Source organism: Dermacentor albipictus, chromosome 7 (genome assembly GCF_038994185.2).
Source record: "Dermacentor albipictus isolate Rhodes 1998 colony chromosome 7, USDA_Dalb.pri_finalv2, whole genome shotgun sequence".
Classification (NCBI taxonomy): Eukaryota; Metazoa; Arthropoda; class Arachnida; order Ixodida; family Ixodidae; genus Dermacentor; species Dermacentor albipictus.
The window spans coordinates 140309469-140330264 of NC_091827.1; the positions used below are offsets into that span (position 1 = coordinate 140309469).

General features: G+C 45.3%; 1 protein-coding gene across 1 annotated transcript in view; it reads right to left on the bottom strand.

Moving 5' to 3' along the window:
- LOC139047299 (uncharacterized) overlaps positions 1-20796 on the bottom strand; it is a 1527628-nt gene that overhangs the window by 913682 nt on the left and 593150 nt on the right. The window contains exon 14 of the mRNA XM_070521114.1: positions 7249-7440. Coding sequence (XP_070377215.1) covers positions 7249-7440 — 192 coding nt within the window. The remainder of the gene's footprint in view (positions 1-7248; positions 7441-20796) is intronic.

The window sequence follows — 20796 nt, forward strand, 5'->3', positions numbered from 1 at the left end:
GGATTCACAGATTGGGCAAGCCAGCAGCTAAAAAAACCAGACCGGTTATCTTGAAGCTCCTGGACTACCGCGACAAAACACAAATCCTAAGCAACTGTTATAAGCTCAAGGGGAGCAGTTTTTCAATCGGCGAAGATTTTTCATGGCGTGTAAGAAACATCCGGAAGAAACTGTGGAACTACGCGAAAGCTAGAAAAGAATCTGGGGACAAGGTATCGCTGTCCTACGACAAATTGCGTATCAATGATGACCTCTACCGATGGGATGACGAAACAAATGATGTGGCCCTAATCCAAACGCATTCAGCCATCTCGAGCAAAAAAAACCAGCAAGCAGAAAGGCAAACAACGCGCACTCGGCGCAACGCGCCACGTCAGAAATAACTTTCTGCAATAATAATGCGCGTAGCATACTAAAGAAAACTGACTTCCTTGAGGCATTACTTCTTGGTATCGAACCAGATTTTGTTGCTCTAACTGAGACTTGGCTAACAATCGATATCAGGGATGCTGAAATCACACCACCAAACTACGTAATCGTACGGAAAGACCGATTAACACGTGGTGGCGGCGTCGCCTTATTGATTAAAAAGGACATCCCTTATATCGTATTACCTGATGTCACAGGAGTGGAAGGAATGTTTTGTAAACTAACATTTTCTACATGCAATATTGTCGTCGGCTGTATTTATCGTAGTCCCTCATGTGAGGTTGAAGTGATGGAAAGACTGTGTTTGTATGCGCAAAATAACGTTTTGGGGGCCAGACTAATACTTCTAGGGGATTTTAACTTGCCTGATGTGAACTGGCAAACATTTGAACACCACTCACCAAGTGCTGATATGCTTTTCGAACTTATGCTTTCACTGAACCTTAGCCAAATCGTAACAGAGCCCACACGTGTTCAAGGAACCACTTCCAACACACTTGATTTAGTTTTTTTGAGCCATCATTTTCCGTTAGAGCAAACGCACCTTGAACTCATTAATGGCATGTCTGATCATAAGATTACTTTATGTTCTGTACCAGCTCATAATACATTTTCTTCCCAACCACGCATCACTTACCCGGACTTCAGAGCAGACGATACGAGTATTATTGACTACTTATCTAGTGAATTTACCGCCTTTGAAGAACTTTCAATACGTTCCACTACAAACATCGAAACATTGTGGCATGGTTTCAAAAAAATTATGTTTCATTGTATTTCTAAGTATGTACCTTCTAAAGTTAAAAAAACGAGAAAGCACAATCCCTGGATCTCACGTGACATCATTCATGCCAAACGTAAAGTCAAACGTCTGAAAAAATCAATGAAACTAGCACCTAAACCTTCATCTCGAAGTAATCTTACTCTGGCTATCCAAGACATGAAATCTAAAATAAAGACAGCGAAGTCAAACTTTTACACAAACACACTTCAAGGATTTCTAAGAAATTCACCAAGCAAATTCTGGAACTACCTTAATCCTAAGGCATCAAGTGATCCCCAAGTGTCGCCCGAAACTATCAAACAAAGCGCTAATTCACTAAATAACTACTTTTCTTCTATCTTCACATCTGACGATGGGAAACTACCCCAAATTGACATCACCGTTAACAGCACACTCAGCCCCCTCACCGTCACGGAGGCCGGAGTACTGAACCTTCTCCTAAACCTGGACCACGGAGCAAGAAATATAGGAGTGGGAACTCCGCTGTTTGCGGCGACCAGAAAAGGTCACAAGCCCGCGGATATATTTTCATGCTGGCGGCATGGGAAGAAATTACCGCTGTTTCGGTTGCCAGGGCAACCGGTCGAGTGTTGCTCCCGTTCGGCCGCGCGCGCCTGACTTCTACTGAGGGCACACTCGCGCGCTTCTTTACCGCTTGTAGCCCGAAAAGCAACTGCTGCTACGCTTCAGCCATTTGAGCACAGAAAAAAAATAAAACGCGTTTTCCATGGCAGCTATAAGATGATACGTAGCTTCTGGTTGTAGCCAGGGCTATCTTGCTCCGTGGCGGGCGGTTTTCGGCTTTTTGCGCTTGCGAAACTGATGGCTATCTCGTTCCTAATCGCTCAAAGGGCGACCGCTTCTTTCTCGCTCTAGTGCTCACAGGGGTGCGCTTAGGAAGGATGCCGCCGTGCATGTGTTTCCGTTCCTTTTCTTTTTTATAAGACTCGCGAAAACTAGTTGCCCTAGCTGCTTGGCGATAAGAGGAAGATTAGCGGAAGTTTGCCACACGTGTTGCTTTTTTTGATGGGCACACAACAAAACAGTTTTCTTGAGTGCGCGCACCTACGCAGTTCGGTTACGGCGTGCCCGCTGAAGCAAACACCCGTGTCGTCTGCTTGTCGTCTGCTTTGAGCGCGCGCCGCCGGAGTGAGCGCCGGGCGCTGCTTTTTTTTTTTCCGCTGCTGCTTCTACGACGCGCCACATGGTGCCGCCACTGCATAGGGTAGCGTCGGCGCATAGAGTTTCTAAATAAATACCCTAGAGGGAAATGTGGCGCTAGTGTCTATGGGGGTTCTCATGAGCGGTGCCTCAACCTACATGGGAATGATGGGAAGTACAGGCTTCGGATTGACTTCGATCTTTAGACTAGTGGCGTTTGCTTCTGGCGCAGTAAACAAAGCTATACTCAAATATTATCGCGTAAAATCTAATTCTATTCCTGCAGTATGTTATGTAATGTACAACACGCTACATAAACTTTGCATGAATTTGAAATGAAAGTATGGTTTACTATGGTTTGTCACCAGGACACACCAGGGTATGCATACTTGTGCGATTCTGTTCTCAATTTAACGCCAAAGAATAATTATTTATTCATTTTTGTAACAGCAAAACAACCGTACATATACTTATATAAAAATACTCATCAAGTATTTCTGGAAATAAAAATGTTGTATTGTGACAAAGCGTTGCGCCCTTGAGCGGAATGCTAAAAGTGTCGTCTGCTACGACGCCTGCTCGCTGCAAACGCGAGACTTTTCTCGCAGACGACAGGCACTTGCGAACTCTCTTGCTCTTTCGAAAAGGTTGCGTCGGCTGTCACGATTGCTGAACGTCTTCAAGTACTTTTAAGCACATCTGCTGCAGTGCTAGCTAGGACGCTAGTGGCCTCCTACGAGTATGCTTCATCATATTTTATATTGGCGTACCGCTTCCGAAGCGTTACAGCGTGGCTTTGCGGGTACCCATTGTGCGACACTAGACTACAGCTCGGAAGCAGCTATCTTTCCTACCACAAGTAAGTTTGTGTTCCCAAAGTCCTAAAACACGCATGTCAATGAGCACATGAACGAGCACATAATGAAGCCTTCAATAAAATTTGATTTTCAAGCCACTAGAAGTACAACTGTATATGTCTTGTATCAGTAGTGCCTTCTTTGTCCTATTCTGTAGTTTCATAAAGCACGTAACGCTATAGTGTCAACCTAACACACTTAACCAACCAAGGTCCAAACGCTCAAAACATGTTCTTTCAACGTTTATGATGCCGCCGCTTTCTCGTCACGGCTTCGACACCACACCGCGACACAAGCATCGTCCCAGTCGCTGGCCCAGCGCTCTATCGCCACTCCGAGCAACATAACAAAGGCAGAGAGCTTTGCGTTGCACTGTCACACTGCAGGTTATAGCAATTGCGCTTGGAGCGAAACCAAAACTGCCAAAAAAATATTTGTAGTCTAGTTCGCCAGTCAATAGAATGCCAATCCGAAGCCTGTACTTCCCCTCATTCCCATGATGGTTGAACGATCGCAGCGCCAGATTTGCCTCTAGGTATACCAATATGAAACTCTATGCGTCGGCGCATGCAACAATTGTGACTTTATCTGGTCGCCCGCGCTCGCTCGCGCTGACGGGAGTTTCACCTCCTATATGTCTTACTCCGTGACCTGGACACAAAAAAAGGGCCAGGCCCGGATAAAATATCCAACGCTTTCTTGAAAAGGTACGCAGAATGGATGACGAAGTACCTTTGTATAATATTTAACAAATCATTATCATCATCTGTTCTTCCACAGGATTGGAAATCCTCAAAAGTTGTCCCAATACATAAGTCAGGCTGCAAAGACGACCCGTCCAACTTTCGGCCGATTTTGCTTACGAGTACCGTGTGCAAACTTCTAGAACACATCATACTAAAACATATAACAGTTTTCTTAGACAAGGAGAGTATAATATCACCATATCAACATGGCTTTCGCCGAGGCCTTTCTACAATCACTCAACTACTGGAACTAACCCACGACATATCATTTAATATCGACCAACACAGACAAACAGACCTCATCCTACTCGATTTCTCGAAGGCGTTTGATCGGGTATCACACAAAAAGCTCATAAGGAAACTTGAGGCTACATTAGGTACAGGCCCCATAACTGACTGGATTTGCGACTATCTTACTAACCGTACCCAGTTTGTGGAAGTGAATGGACAGATTTCCCAGACAGCCCGGGTAACATCGGGAGTCCCCCAAGGAAGCGTTCTGGCTCCCGTTTTATTTCTAATTTTTATTAATGACCTACCTGCAAAAATCACAGGAAACATTAGGCTGTTTGCAGATGACTGCATCTTTTATCGAAATATTAACTCGTATGATGACCATATAACATTAAACAACGACTTGAAATCTGTGTCTAACTGGTGTTCCCAGTGGCAGATGACCATCAATATTAAGAAATCTGCTGTTCTTTCAATCACCAGAAAAAAAAATAACTCGAACTTTACGTATACCGTTAACGACGTGCCACTAATACGAGTTCATGAACACAAGTACCTCGGATTAACGTTAACACATGACTTCAGATGGAACTCCCATATAAATAATGTCACAGCAACTGCAATGAAACGCCTTTTTTTTCTTGGAAGGCACCTCAGACTAGCACCACCCGATACAAAACTTCTGGCTTACAAAACTTTCGTCAGGTCAGTCCTTGAGTACGCAAATGTTACCTGGTTTCCACACACTAAACAACTAATTAAAAAACTAGAAGGTGTACAAAGGAAAGCTCTACGGTATATATACAATAAACATAAATTAACAGACTCGCCCACCGAACTACTTAACAAAGCCGGAATCCTAACAGTACAAAACCGAGCTGTACTAGCCCGTTCTAAACTTATGTACCAGCTTTTACATAAGAAGCTTAATATCGATACCTCTAGATATATCTCCAGAAATGAAACACGGCCGACGCGGCATAAAAACACACAAACACTCAATGAGCATTCTTTTCATACCGATTGCTTTAAGAACTCCTTCTTTCCTTTAGCGATAAGAGAGTGGAATAAACTTAGTGAATCCATTAGTAACAGCTCCTCACTAGATACATTTGCTAATTCAGTGGAAGAACACCTCCTTGCCTTACAGCTCTGACACATAGCCAGGTTTGTTAGCGATCTTCATAGCCTAACACTTTAATCTATGAGTGTGCCTTTCGTATAATGCATCATACGCATGACTGCATCCTGTTTGTCATGTTCATTAGGTATTGTATATCACATGTGCTTTCAGGTGTTTTTTTTTCTTTTTCTTGTTTGGTTTCTGGTTTTCTCAGATTCTTCCTTGTTATAGTATATTGTGCCCAAATATTGCATTTGTGATGAACTACTTATTTCTTTTGTTTAGTGAAACCAAAACCCTTGCAATAACACACTTATGATTATATAATCTATTTATATTCTTTGTTCGCAAACACTACCCTATGTACTTGCCCTTCCTGTTATAATCCCATGAGGGATTGACAGTATGTGAAAATAAATAAATAAATATTTCCCCCCCGTGACTCTTTGTGCTCCAAAAGTCTTGTGTTTACACACCGACCCGTTTGGCCGATGTATACTTTTTCATATGATATGGGCAAACAGTAGACAACAGATGACCTGCACTTGACAAGTTTTTCTTTATGCTTTACCATGCACTTACGACCACTTACTTTTATTTTTGTTGAAACTCTACAATCCAGTCCGGCACATATTTTTCCGAGTTTGTTCGGCGCTGACAAAACTACTCGTATACCATATCTGCCACCTATGTTTTTTTAAGGTATGCTCAACTTTGTTGGCATATGGTATTGACACAATTTCTTTGCTGTCAATCTCTTTTCTGTTGCGCTCTTTCTGATAGCCATTGCGCACATAACGAATCAACTTATAGGCTGATGTACACAGTACATATTTTTCATATCCTGCATTCTTTAGTGTGATAACTTGTTGGCTGAAAGTTTGTTTTATTTTGTCCGGGCAAGACTTAGCTAAGGCCACCCTCAGGCACGAGAAAGCTATGCCACTTTACGATTTTTGAGTGTCCCGAATCATAGCTAAGCAAGGGTTTTTCTGATCGTGGGTAGTATGACCAGCAAACGTGGTCTGGTATGATAGTTAACGCCAAATCTAAAAACTGTAGCTTGCCACTCTTCGGCAACCCAACAGTAAAAGCCAGTCCATGGCTGTAGTCCTTGAACACTTTTAAGACCTCGTTCACTCTTATGTCCAAAGCACCATGTTCGACTATAGCTAAGAAATCGTGCACAAAACGGAAATTTTTACCGCAAGGCATTCAAGGTTTGCATCAATCGCTTTGTATATGCTACCTAAAAAAATTGGGCTACGTACCGGAGCTACTTCTGAGCTCATACATATACCGGATTTTTGTCTGTATGGAACATTATTCGACAGTACAAAGGTGGACACAAGGTAAAAGGTTAATAGCTCATGGAATTGTCACCGAACCTTGTGTAATCTGATTTGATGTATGCGCGACGCGAATGGCGTACAACTTTCTGGAAAACTCGCCGGCACCAGCGCTTTCTCTGGAACCTGGGAAAACTGATTTATAAAAGCCGACGCGCTTCAATCAGTGATCATAATTCGACGACAGTGGACCGTGTTCGCCATTATTACTGTGCTTTGAGTGTAACTTGTTTTTGTTAGTAGAAGTTCGCCCAATAAAAGGCAACTTTTCCCAGTCACAGTTTTGCTTTCATCGGTGCCAGTAGCACGTGTCAAGAATTTCAGAAAATTTTCGCTTGTGGTTGTACTTCCTTTTTCTCTATGTATTAACGCGTATGGGTCTATATTACGACTGCTTCCGTCTGAGCCCCCAACTAGTCTGAAAGGTTTAAGAATAAATTATTTAAAAAATAAATCACATCTGCAGCATAAGGTTTAGCCCTTTACTGCTCGAGGATTTGGGCTCACAATGGCCAAGTCGCTGTAGCCGTATATGCAAGGCCCGGCGAATTCTTTTAATACTTACATTAGTGTGGCCGTCATTCCAGATGGGCAAAATTTTTCTGCAAGTTTGACGCACGACGGAAGAAATTTGTGGCCAGCTTTGAAAACGTAATGGTCATTCGGCAGGTATTGAATTCGTTGCAAGTACTCCTCTGGCAGCAGTGGCGTAATCAGTGACCAAGCTAAGAGGACGATGTAGTTGAGAACCAGATGGCTGCAGTCAAAAGAAAAAAAGAACTCCACTAAGTTTCAAAGAGTAACTGATTGGTATTTGATGTTAACCTTTGTCGTTGGACTTAAATAAACTCAGGACCACGATACTTTCAGTATGTTTACCATTGCCGACAACGTTAGAATTTGTGTCCTCGCGTTTGTACGACTATGGTGAACTTTACCAACACCAGGCGACTTTCAGTTTTTCGGATGGTGTCACAGCGAATATGAATCGTAATTGAGAGCTTTGAAAATTTTGATGTGACCTACTGCGTTCATTCCGTTTAAACTTCACAAAATCGTGCTAGATTACCACGCCATGTGCACAAATTCCGCAAAAAGGAGAAAGTGCAAATTAAGAGAAAGGAATGAAAATCCAATGCACTTTTTGGGACCTTTGTTATTCCACATTGTTTGAAAAAGTGCGCCAGAGCTCATCTAACGATGAGTGTCGATCGTAATGGGAATAGCATTCGAGGAATGCAGCGACGTACACTGTTCAAGAAATCACGTTTATTTACCACAAGTAGTGTTAATTTTGAAACTTTCGTTACTTCTGTGAACCCAAAAACATGCATACATGGTGATCACTGTATAACGCACAGTCATAATCGTCAGCAGCAGTAGCAGGAGTCTGGCTACGCCCACTTCAGCGCAAATGCCTCTCCATAATTCTCCCACTACTCCAGTGATATGCTAATTGTGGCCACGTTGTCCCTCAAAACTTCATCTGATCCGCTCACCTAAATGGCGGCCGCCCCCTGCTGCGCTTTCCTTCTCTTGTAATCCAGTCCGTAATCCTTAATGGCCATCGGTTATCTTCCCTCCTCATTACATGCCCTGCCCAAACCCAGTTCTTTGTCTTGATTGCAACTAAGGTGTCAGTAACTCGCCCGTGTTCCCTTACCCAATCTCACCTCGTATCCCCTTAACGCTACAACCATCCTTTTTTCCATAGCTCATTGCGTCGTCCTGAATTTCGTAAGCCTCCAGGTCCCTGCTCCGTAGGACAGTACCGGTAAGCCAAAACTTCTATACACTTTTCTCTTGAGGGATAATGGCAACCTGCTGCTCATGATCTGAGAATGCCTGCCAAATGCACGCTAGCCAAGTCTTATATTTCTGATTACTTCAGTTTCATGATCCGAATCCGCGGTCACTACCTGCCCTAAGTAGATGTGATCCCTTACCACTTCCAGTGCCTCGCTACCTATCGTAGACTGCTGTTCTCTATCGAGTCTGTTAAGCATTACCTTATTTTCTGCAGATTAATTTTTAGACCCACCCTTCTACTTTGTCTGTCCAGGTCAGTGAGGATGCATTGCAATTGGTCCCCTGAGTTTCTAAGCAAGCCAATGTCATCAGCCAATCGCAAGTTACTAAGGTATTCTCAATTAACTCTTATCTCCAATTCTTCCCAATCCAGGTCTCTGAATACCTCCTGTAAATGCGATGGGAATAGCATTGGAGAGATTGTATCTCCCTGCCTGACACCCTTCTTTTTGGGGATTTTGTTGCTTTCTTTATGGAGGACTACGGTGGCTATGGAGCTACTATCGATATCTTTGAGTATTTTTACACGCGAATTTTCTACACATTGATTCCTTAATGCCTGCATGATCGCTGATGTTTCGACTGAATGAGACGCTTTCTCATAATCAGTGAAATCTATATATAAGGGCTGGTTATATTCAGCACACTTCTCCTTCACCTGACTGATAGTGTTCATATGGTCTATTTATTGTATTCATATAGGAGGTTGTGGCCAAGTGCTGCACCAGGGTGGCCAATCCGGCTCTGGTCGGGGATTGCGTTACCGATTCTGGTCAGCGGGATCAGGCTGCACTTCAGAGTTGTTTTACTATTTTATCAGCACGCGGATTTTTTTTTTCAATCCGGTGGAAAACTCCGCGGCACCGGTATTTGAACCATGGTCGTCTTGCACGCGACGCGGATGCTCTAACTGTACGCCATCGCTGCATCCCTGCGTCGCAGAAGTACGCATGATCAAATAATGAAGAACATTAGAGACATTGACATTGTTGAGACATTGAGATATTGTTACGTGTGCAAAGACACAGACGAAAAAGGCTATCTACAGGCTATTTACACTGGAGCCAGATAGCGGGGCCGACCCTCACTCGGGCTAAGGGCAGCCACCAACTGTATCGTCGTTCTCGCGGCGGCCCGTCTTTTGAGCATCGCTCGGATGAAAGTAACGACAGTACAGGGTACCGTCACGGAGGACGAAGAGGCTTATATCAGCATCTGCCGGAGAGTGTTCAAAACGGTCGATGAGTGTTCTGATGTAGGCGTCACGACGTTGCTCGTCGGTGGAATGAAACAGCTGTGATACAGAGGATATGCAAGAAGCATTGGAAATATTGGAGCACTTAGAGTCGTCAACAAGGTCACGCGACAAGCTGTCAGCGTCTTGGTGCAGGCGGCCAGACTTGTACACCATGGATTATGAAAATTTTTGTAGCCTCAAAGCCCATCAACCAAGCTGGCCTGTACCGTCTTTTGTGACGAGAGCTAGCAGAGACCATGATGGTCAGTGACTACGGAAAAATGGCTACCGTAAAGGTAAGGACGGAACTTCGCAACCGCCCAGACAAAAGCAAGGCATTCTCGTTGCCCAGTGGAATAGTTGCACTCCGATGCTGCTAGGAGGCGGCTCGCATAAGCAATCACGCGATCTTGGTCACGCTGACGCTGGGTTAAGACGGCACCTACGCCATGACTGCTGGCATCTGCACGCAATTCTGTAATTGCATCAGGGTGACGTGGGCGAGAATGGGTGGTTCGAAGAGTGGCGAGACGAGGGAAGGCGACGGGTTCTGCAGTACCCCACGGGAATTGTACGCCTTTCTTCAAAAGATTAGTGAGGGGTCTAGCAATTGCCGCAAAATCTTGAACAAAACAACGAAAGTACGAGCATAGCCCTACAAAGCTTGGAACGACTGCGGCTGTCATCGCGACCGGAAACTCTCGGACAGTGTGAGTTTTGTCGGGATCACTCTGCACTCCGGAAGCGTCAACGAGATGGCCCAGAAGAGTAATTTAGCGGTGGCCTAAACGACATTTCGACGAGTTAGGTTGCAGTTTTGCCTTTCAAAATATATCAACTGAAATGAAGCAGCTGTGATACAGAGAATACGCAACAAGCATTGCACTCCGGAAGCGTCAACGAGGTGGCCCAGAAGAGTAATTTGGCGGTGGCCGAAATGACATTTAGACGAGTTAAGTTGCAGCTAGACGCTCAAGGTGAGTGTTGAACATTGGCGAGAAGACGATGACGTCGTCAAGGTAGTAGAGGCATGCGGACCATTTGAAACCTTGGAGCAAGGAGTCCATCATACGCTCAAAGGTGGCAGGGACGTTGCATAATCCAAACGGCATTCCTTTAAATTGGTATAGGTGATCAGGTGTGATGAATGCGGTTTTTTCTCTATCAATATTGTCCACAGCAATCTTCCAGTATCCAGAACGAAGATCAATATAAGAGAAATAGCTAGAACCGTGCAGGCAGTCAAGGGCGTCATCTATACGTGGGAGCGGGTAGACGTCCTTCTAAGTTATGTTGTTCAGATGATGGTAGTCTACACAGAAGCGCCACGTGCCGTCTTTCTTCTCAACCAACAAAACAGGCGACGTCCAGGGACTTGACGAAGGCTCAGTGACGTTTTCATTGAGCATTTTGTTCACTTCATCTTGAATTACTCCGCGTTCCGACGCAGAAATCCGATACTGTCGTCGGTGCATCGCCAGCAAGAATCCGGTGCTTGACCGCGAGCGTCTGGCCTAAAAGGCGATCGTTGAAGTCTAAAATATCTCGGTAGGATGATATTACTTGGCAAAAGTGTTTAGCCTGCGCAGAGGACAGGTCCGTCACAACCATCTTCTTTATGTTGGGATTGGCGCCGGAGGCTGGCGCGAGGGTCCTGCTAAGCTCGCGAGAACCATCGGTCGATAGCGTTACCACGTGATTGTCGCCGAGACAATCAACGGTGGCAAGGCAAATAACTTGCGGTAGAATTTGCTTTGCTAATCCAATGCTAAAGGCAGGCATGCGAGTGCGGTTCGCAGTAGTATTAGGCAAGCTTAGAAGCATGGTAACGCCATACTGTAGTGGAATGTCGGGCAGAGGAGTGACGAGGTACTCGCCATCAGGAAATGGTGGGTAGACAAAAGTTCAATATAGGCCACTGACTTTGGCGGCAGGCGAAGAAAGCTGGTGGGGCGTAAGCGGCATAAGGGTGCGTCAGAAAGTTCTGCGAGAATCGGCAACTCAAGGCGAAAGGTGCTGGAAGCGCAGTCAATAAAAGCAGAAAGCGCGGAAAGAAAATCGAGGCCGAGAATGAGGTCGTGGGGGCAATGAGCAATTACGGTGAAGAGGACAGGAGTGTGGCGGCCGGCGGTGATGACAAGTGCCGTACACATGCCGATGATAGGCACAGTACCGCCATCCGCATCGCGGATAAAGCGTGCCGACGTTGGGGTGACGAGCTTGTTCAGTCGTCGTCGGAAGGCAGTACTCATAATAGAAGGATGTGCTCTTGTATCAATAAGTGCCGTGACGGGATAGCCGTCAACGTCAAGATGGTTTTAGTTCGTAGGTAACGCGAGCGGACAATTTGAGGGCAGGTCGACAACGCAGCTTCACCTCCAGAAGCTGCAGTGACAATTTTTTCCGGCTGGGTCCTGGGAGCAACAGGCGGCGAAGAGAAGCGACGGGGTTCCGGCGAATGTGACTGATGGCGTCGAGGTGAGGGCGAGAGGCTGTAGCGAAAATTCGGAGCAGGAGCATCAGCGGCAGTACGTTCATCGCGGGTGGTATAGGAAAGAGAAGACCCAAAGGCGCGGGAATAAGCGGCAGCGCATGTCCGAGGATGTGCTGGCCATCGGTTGCGGCAGTGACTAGCTACGTGGCCGATGTGACAGCAGTAAAAGCAGATTCGTCTGTCATCAGGGGTACGCCATTCGGACGGGTTACGGAGAGATGTGGCAGAAAAGCACTGTCGGGGACGAAGAGGACCGTTAGAGAACTGGGGAACGCTGGGCTGAGACGTGGAACACATGGAGTTCAGACCCATTTTCTCAAATTCTTGTCTGACGACAGCCTGAATCATCGCAATGGTGGCTGCTGGCGGATCGGCAGGCGTCATGGAGAAAGCTGGCGAACAGGTGGCCTCGAGTTCGCGGCCAACAATACAGGTGACGTCGTCACAGCTGGTGGTCTGAAGCGGTCGACCCTCACACGGTGACGTAGCAGCAGTGTTGGGTAGCCGCGTGATGTGGTGTGTGATACGGCGGCTCTTAGCTTGTTCAAGGCGACGACATTCTTTTATGATGGCGTCGATAGTCGAGACGTTGCCGAAAACAAGCAAATCGAATGCGTCGTCCGCGATGCCTTTTAGCACATGTGCAGGTTTATCTGCTTCGGACATATTGTCGTCAGCTTTGCGGCATAGAGCCAAGACGTCGAGGATGTATGAAACTTACGGTTGTGTAGGTGACTGCACACGAGACGCAAGAGCCTTTCTCGCGGCAACCTTGCGCCAAAAGGGGTCTCCGAACAGTTTCCGTAGCTTTTATTCGAAATTGCCCCAACCTGTTATCTCATAACTGAGGTTTTTGGCGCACGAAAATGGACGAGACACAGCGGCAAGACGCGGACAAAGCGCTACATGCGTTGCATGCGCCTTCATGCGTCTTCATGTTACTACATGCCAGGCGAGTGACCCCGCGGCACTAGGCAGTGGCCAGTTACGGCTGCGTGGGGCTGGGCCAAGGCCGTGGAGCACTGCCATGGAACCATATCCGGGACCCTGGCACTGCAGCAGTACCCAGCCAACCCTCAGACTCGCCACTCAGTGGTCCCTCAACTTGCTGCTTCCCGTCTCCGGAGCACAGCTAAGCAAAGGTTAGCTATAACGCAGGACACTCAAAAATCGTAAAAAGTGGCACAGTTTTCTCGTGCCTGAGAGCAGCCTTAATTAATTCTTGCCCGGAAAAAATAAAACAGACTTTCAGCGAACAAGTTATCAGACTAAAGAATGCCAGATATGAAAAACATGTACTGTGTACATCAGCCTAAATGTTGATTCGTTATGTGCGCAATGACTATCAAAAAGAGCGCAACAGAAAAGAGATTAACAGCAAAAAATTGTGGCAATACCATATGGACACAAAATTGCGCATAACTTAAAAAACGTAGGTGGCAGATATGGCCTACGAGTAGTTTTGTCAGCGCCGAACAAACTCGGCAAAATATGTGCCTGACTGGATCGTAGAGTTTCAACAAAAATAAAAGTAAATGGTCGTAAGTGCATGGTCAAGCCTAAAGAAAAACTTGTCGAGTGCAGGTAATCCGTAGTCTACTGTTTGGGTATATCGTGTGGAAACGTATACATCGGCCAAACGGGTCGGTGTGTAAACACACGACTTTTGGAGCATAAAAGGACACTGGGCGGAAACTTTCGTTCCCATATTAAGGGGCACTGCTCACAACATGGGTGTTGACCACTTTACAATGGTACCACAGTTTTATCGCACCATAAGGATCAGCTAACAAGGGAAATAATCGAAGCCTTTCATATTCACAATAGCGGAGAGGGTTGTATCAGTCAGCCATCTGTACATCAAAGCCATGGTGAGGTTGCCTTTTTAGAAGTACATTAAACGAAAAAAATAAAATAATTGTGTAATAAAAATGGTTGTTAGGGTTGCAACAAATACGATAGGATTGCGCACCATGATAGATAGCTGCCATATCTTTGACGCCCGAGTATGCGCGGCCAAATGTTTCTTTAAAAATACCTATAATCTTGCCTTGATTTTATTTGACGCCTAAGGGTGCGGTGCGAAGGTACATAAATATGAAGTATGTGTTCTGAAATAAAATAGTTGCGAGTGCAGCGAGTGTCGTCTTTTCTTGTGTGTCTTCTCTGTCTCCGTGTCAGTGCGCTGCTTCACCTGCAAGGTATGATGATTACTCACCAACTAGCCCAACTTTCCACTTTACTGAGGGTCCTTTCAGTTAGCTAGCCAACACAACGCGTGATGGTCACTGACTACATTGAACGGCCCACAGTATAGGTAAGGGTGGGGTTTTGCTGCAGCCCAAATGATGGCGAGGCATTCCTTCGCAGCCGTAGAATTGCCTTCCGCTTTTCACAACGCCAGCTAGCATAAGATATCAACCGTTCAAGTCAGTCTTTCATCTGGACCAAGACGGCACCGAGGCCGCGGCTACTGGCGTCAGTATGGATTTCGGTACCGGCGGGCTTGTCCAAGTGTGCAAGTACCGACGGCGACTGAATGCGTCTTTTGAGTTCTTCAAATGAGTCGGCCTGCAGAGTTTCCCACTTGAACTCAACATTGCATTTGGTTAGATGTGTTACCGGCTCTGCGATGCGTGAAAAGTCCTGGACAAAGCGTCTATACTAGGCACATATGCCAAGGAATCTACGGAGTGCCTTCTTGTCGATGGGCTGCGGGAACATTGCAATGGCAGCTGTCTTCTGCTGGTCGGGAAGGATTCCAGATTTGCTGATGACGTGGCCTGGGAACAAAAGCTCCTCGTAAGAGCAGGCGCACGTTTGCGGCTTCATAGTGAGCCCTAATGAATTAATTGCCTCTAATACTGTCGCAAGCCGCCTAAGGTGACCGACTAAATTTCCAGCAAAAACAGCAACGTCATTCAAGTAAAGAAGACAGACACATGTGCCACTTCAACTCTGCTAACACCATGTCCATGAGGCGCTGGAACGCTGCAGGCGCTGAGCTCAGTCTGAAAGGCATGACCTTGAACTCATAGACGCCGTCTGGCGTGGTGAAGGTGGTCTTTTTGCGATCTCTCCCGTCAGTTTTTATTTGCCAGCAGCGAGACTGGAGGTCCTCGATGAGAAATATGTCGCGTTGCATAGCGGAGTCAATGTGACGTCTATCCGCGGGAGCGGGTATACGCCCTTCTTCGCGATATTGTTCATTCGATGATAATCGACGCAGATACGTAGGGTTCCGTCCTTTTTATTCACCGTGCCTACAGGAGATGGTCACGGGCTTTTCAATGGCTGGGTGATGTCGTCGCGACGCATTTCACTGACTCATTGCCTAATAGCCTCACTTTCTCGCTTCAAAACTCGGTAAGGACTCTGGCGGAGTGGTCGAGCCCACTATTCAGTTATTATCCGATGCTTTGCGACTGGTGTTTGTTGAATGTTCGATGGCATCTAAAAACATTCTTTGTATCGTCGTAGAAGACTTCCGATCTGTTGCTGCTTACTCATGGGGAGACCTGAATTTATTTCGATGTCTGTTTCGGGAACAGTTGTCGTCAGCGTAGATGCGGCAGAATCCGAGAGGACAAACGTATTGCTAGTTTCCCCTATTTCCTCGATGTACGCGATTCTCGTGCCTTTGCTGACGTGCTTGAACTCCTGGCTGAAGTTTGTCAGCAGCACCTTCGTTCTTCCTCCGTGCAGTTCAGTGACCCCTCTTCTGACACAAATTTCCCGGTCGGGCAGAAGGCGTTGGTCACCCTCGATGATGCCTTCTGCGTCAGTGGGTATTTCGGTGCCGACGGAAATGATAATGCTGGAGCATGGAGGGATGCTCAATTGAACTTCGAGCACACTCAAGCATGGTCACCACGAGAACACCCCGGCGGTAACGCTGTATCTTCCGACAGCGTCATCGATTTCGACTTCAGGTCGATGACTGCGCCGTGTTGCTTCAGGAAGTCCATGCCGAGAATGACGTCGTGTGAACAGTGTTGGAGGATGAGGAAGGTGGAAGGGTAAGGCCGGTCATGAACGGTAATTCTTCGATGTACGATGCAATGTGCAATGTTCGATGTGCGGTGCAAATTCCAGTCGGCGTAGTTAGCTGTCCACCCGCTGTCCGAATCTGAGGGCCTTCTCATGCAATAATAACCTTCTTCAACTGGGCGGCGGTGGGTCCACTTATGACGGAGTACTTGGCTCCTGTCTCCACTAAGGCGGTGACTGCGTGGTCGTCGAGATGCACATCGAGATCGGTGGTTTCTTGCTTTGCGTTGCGGTTAGGTCTTGGCGTGAGATCACGGCTGCGTCTTGTTGAACTGTGGCTGGAACGTCGCGTCGTGAAGTCGTGTTTTGTCGATGTATTCTTAATTTTCTGGCTTCGTCGGGACGGCGTTGTGTCGTCGTCGTTATGTCGTCGAGATAGTCTCTTCGGCGTCTTCGTCTGTGGTGGAGGATCTTCGTCAGTTCTACGAACAGCGGCCGCACCTCCATCGCTTGCAGCTTTTAGTTTTCCGGATATGGGCTGATGGACAGGCCCCGGTCTGGGCCAGTGTATGTTGTTGCAGCGACAGCTAGCAGCCTGGTGAGGGCGAACGAGACGGTCGTCAAGAGTTCCACTGAGTGGCCGCTATGTAGTCGGCGATGCCACGTGGGCGCTCCCCAAGCTATGGATATGCCGCGTTGAAGGCGAACGCTCTCAGTCCCAAGTCGCGGTATGGGCGTCGGTGGTACACATGGCCGGCTTCTCCGCAGTGATAGCAGAGCGGGCGGTGGTCGGGCGCTCGCCAAATGTCCTTTTTCCTCGTGTAGGTGCGCAGGGCACGGGTGGGCATGCTGTCTGCGGTAGTGGCGGACGACGGAATCGCGGCGTTACGGGGCCCTGGCTGGTGGCGGAGGGCAACCTTAACAGCATGCGACGGTGGCACAGGTCATCTTTTCTGGCTGGGGCTCCAGTATCATCATCATCATAATAATCATCATCATTTTTTAATTTCACCACTCGATACAAGGTGAAAAGGGAGAGCCGGAAAAAAAGCCGAAAATTATTCGGCTTGACAAAGCTCCGGTCTCCCAGATAGGCATGGTAGCGGCTGGTGTAACAATACAATCGCTCACGAAGTGTGGATATAAGAGTATTTTTACACAGAAATACATAGACATTTTCATGTTATTACATAGAAACTAGTTATTATACAGTTGTGTCAAATAACTCCCACTATACAATTACAATCTGTTATATTGCGTTCTATTATTTAGCTCAGACTCCGTCGCATATATCGTAAGAATGCAAAAGCAATGTATATATATATATATATATATATATATATATATATATATATATATATATATATATATATATGCATAAATACATACACATACATAAATACATATAACAAATTTCACAGAAGTGTACAACAAACACAAGTTACCATCAGGAAATGTTTCTTTTTTCGAAATTAGTTTACATACTTGCAAATACATATGTACGTCCAGGTTAAAGAACAGAAAAAAAAGATATGCTGCATATAGACTGCTGCTTTCGTGACAGACCCCACGGCAACATAGCCCAGGGTGTCGTCACATCCTCGGTCTTTTTTTTTTTCGCGAGGACACTCTTTACAGCATCTACTTTACAACCCAAACCCCGCCACGAGGTCCGGGCACAATCACTGCCGCGGAAAACCTGGATTGTAGGAAGAATAGTTACAAGTGGGAACGTATAAACGCAACAAAAGTACATGGTAAGTTTTGCGGAACTGTTAGAGCTGTTAACAATACACATCTATAAGAACAAAACCAATATTTTAGTTTTGTTTAGAGATAGCAGATCAACATTTTGTTGGTTGAAATAGTTAAGTAGGGAAGGTAGTGTATGTGTAACACGTTGGCAGCCATAATTAGTACGTGAGAAAGGAATGTGCCATAGTGCTTGGTGACGATATGAATATGTACTTCTATTTTGTTGTAGAGTTGCCAGGGTTAGGAATGAGTCGAGTTTTCCCAGCATAGCATTTCTATAGCTTAGTAACGTTTTGAATTTATATATGTCACGGGCTCTGAAAAAGCTCTCGTGTATGCTCGAAAAAAGAAACGTTCGCTATCGCCCGAATTGCTTTCTTTTGAAGTATTTCCAGCATTTGAATATTTTGCGCTGTAGTGTTACCCCATATAAGTGAACAGTAACTGACGTGTGAATGGAAAAGAGCCTGATAAATAAGACGCTACACTTTGAAGGTTAGTGCACTTCAATTCCGGTTTAATACACCAACAACATTTCGTACCTTTGAGCAAACTTGACTAGCGTGTTCATTCCTGGACATATGCGCTGTGAAATATTACACCTAGGGTTGTTATGTATGACGAAATGTTAATTTTATACGGACCCAACACAATACTATCTGGCCATGCAGTAGAACTTCCCGGAGCATGAAAATAACGCATTTTGTTTTAGTTTCATTGAGGATGAGGCCGTTTGCCTTAGACCAGGCTCGAAGTCCATAACAAACGGAGCTTGCTATAGGCGTTATTTCTTTTAAATCTTTACCGGCAAAGAAAACAGAACAATCATCTGCATACGCAACAAATTTACACATATCGCTCAGTTGTACAAAATCAATAATGTAATATAGGAAAAGTATTGGGCCAAGGATGCTACCTTGGGGCACACCCGCTGTCAAAGGTTTCATCTGCTACCTGTACTCATTAATTTCAACAAACTGATGTCGGCTTTCTAAGTAAGACCGGATAAGTTCAAGTGTTAATCCTCGGAAGCCATATTTTTCCAGCTTTATCAGCAGCAATTTGTGGTTGACCCAATCAAAGGCTTTGCTGAAGTCTAAGTAAAACCCTAAAGTCAGAAATTTTTTTTCGATGTTCTCTAGAATAAGCACCTCCTGTATGCTTAAAGCAGTTTCCGTAGACCGCTTTTTCTTAAACCCGTGTTGACAGTCGGTTAGCAGGCTATATTTTCGCAAAAAATTATCAATACGAAAGTCCCTTTGATAGCACAGGAAGTATAGACACAGGCCGATAATTGCCAATATTATTTTTGTCACCTCCATTGTGAACAACCATTACTCTCGCTACCTTCATATTACGCGGGAAAGCTCCTGTTGACATGGAAATATTAAAAATGTGCATTATTGCAGGTGCAAGTAAGTCGATGACGTACTTAATTGGCCTAATGTCTAAGTCATCTACGTCTCGACTGTGGCTATTTTTCAGGGATGAAAATGTTGTAATCGCCTCAGGGATGCTAGTAGGCCTTAGGAATAAAGATTCTCTTAATGAATCTGCATGCATTGTATCTTGAGTGTCGTCATCCACGCACCCTACTTTAACAAAAAAAAAATTGTTAAAATGGTTCGCAAGTTCTGTACCACCTACATAAGTGCCATCAACGTTCACCGTATCTGTTCGTGTATCGGCTGACTTCCGATTTAGTGTTTCGTTTATTTTTTTCCATACTTTATCACTTCTGCGCATGCAATCATTAATAAATATACGGCTGTAGTAGTCATTTTTCGCCTTTTCTTTTTCTTTGTTAAGTTTATTCCGAAACTGTTTACATTCTTTCCACTTTGACAAGTCCTTCGACTTGATGAACGACTGATAAAGCTTATTATTTTGGCTTATTTGCCTGATGATTTCTTTCGAAATTCATGGCTTGCGCGACTTTCTTCGACTACGACAGTTTTCAAGCGGGAATGATTTGAAGTACGGCGTTTTGAGTTTGCTCATAAACTTATCATATGACTCGTTGACATCTTCAATAGCAAAAATATCGCTCCAGTTCATTTCGCGCACTGCTTCTTTGAATTTATCTAGTGTTTGAGCCGATATCTTGCGGTACGCTGTCTTTTCAGTGCACGTGCTTTTAACGGCGCCTTTACGCTCTAGAAAAAGGTATGTAGGCATATGATCGCTGATATCATAACTTTTGACTCCGGATGTCGTGTTATCGATAGTCGAATTTATTATGAAAGTGTCTAGTAATGATGATGTAGTGATGGTTACACGTGTCGGGGATCTGATGATGCTGCAGAAGTCATTGCACTCTAGGATAGATAAAAATTGCGCAGTAGTTGCTGAATTAGTCAGCATGTCAATGTTGAAATCCCCGTCCAGTATAAGGAGATAGCCGCTTTCATTTACCTATGACAGAAGGTTACCTAAAAACAAAAAAAAAACAGAGTGGCTGGCATTAGGGGGTCAATACAAAACCGCAAATACTGCCTTTTCTTTCTTTATGCATAAGACTTCATAATGTTCTGTAGCTGTGGTATATTCTCTAAGAATGTCATACCCTGTTAGAGAAACTAGAATTGCAACGCCGCCACCTCTGCTTTCCCTGCGGTTCACGAAGAAATGCTCGTATACTTGAGGTATATAATGTTCCGAGTCATCATTGTACCAAGTTTCGGTAAACATCAGTACGTCAAATTTTACCTTACATGATTCGATTAGTACAGTGACTTCATCTTTTTTTGTTCAGCAGTGACCTTGCGTTTAGATGCATGAATGTTAGCATCTTTGCTTCGCTGCTAATTTTGTGTCTCTTAACGATT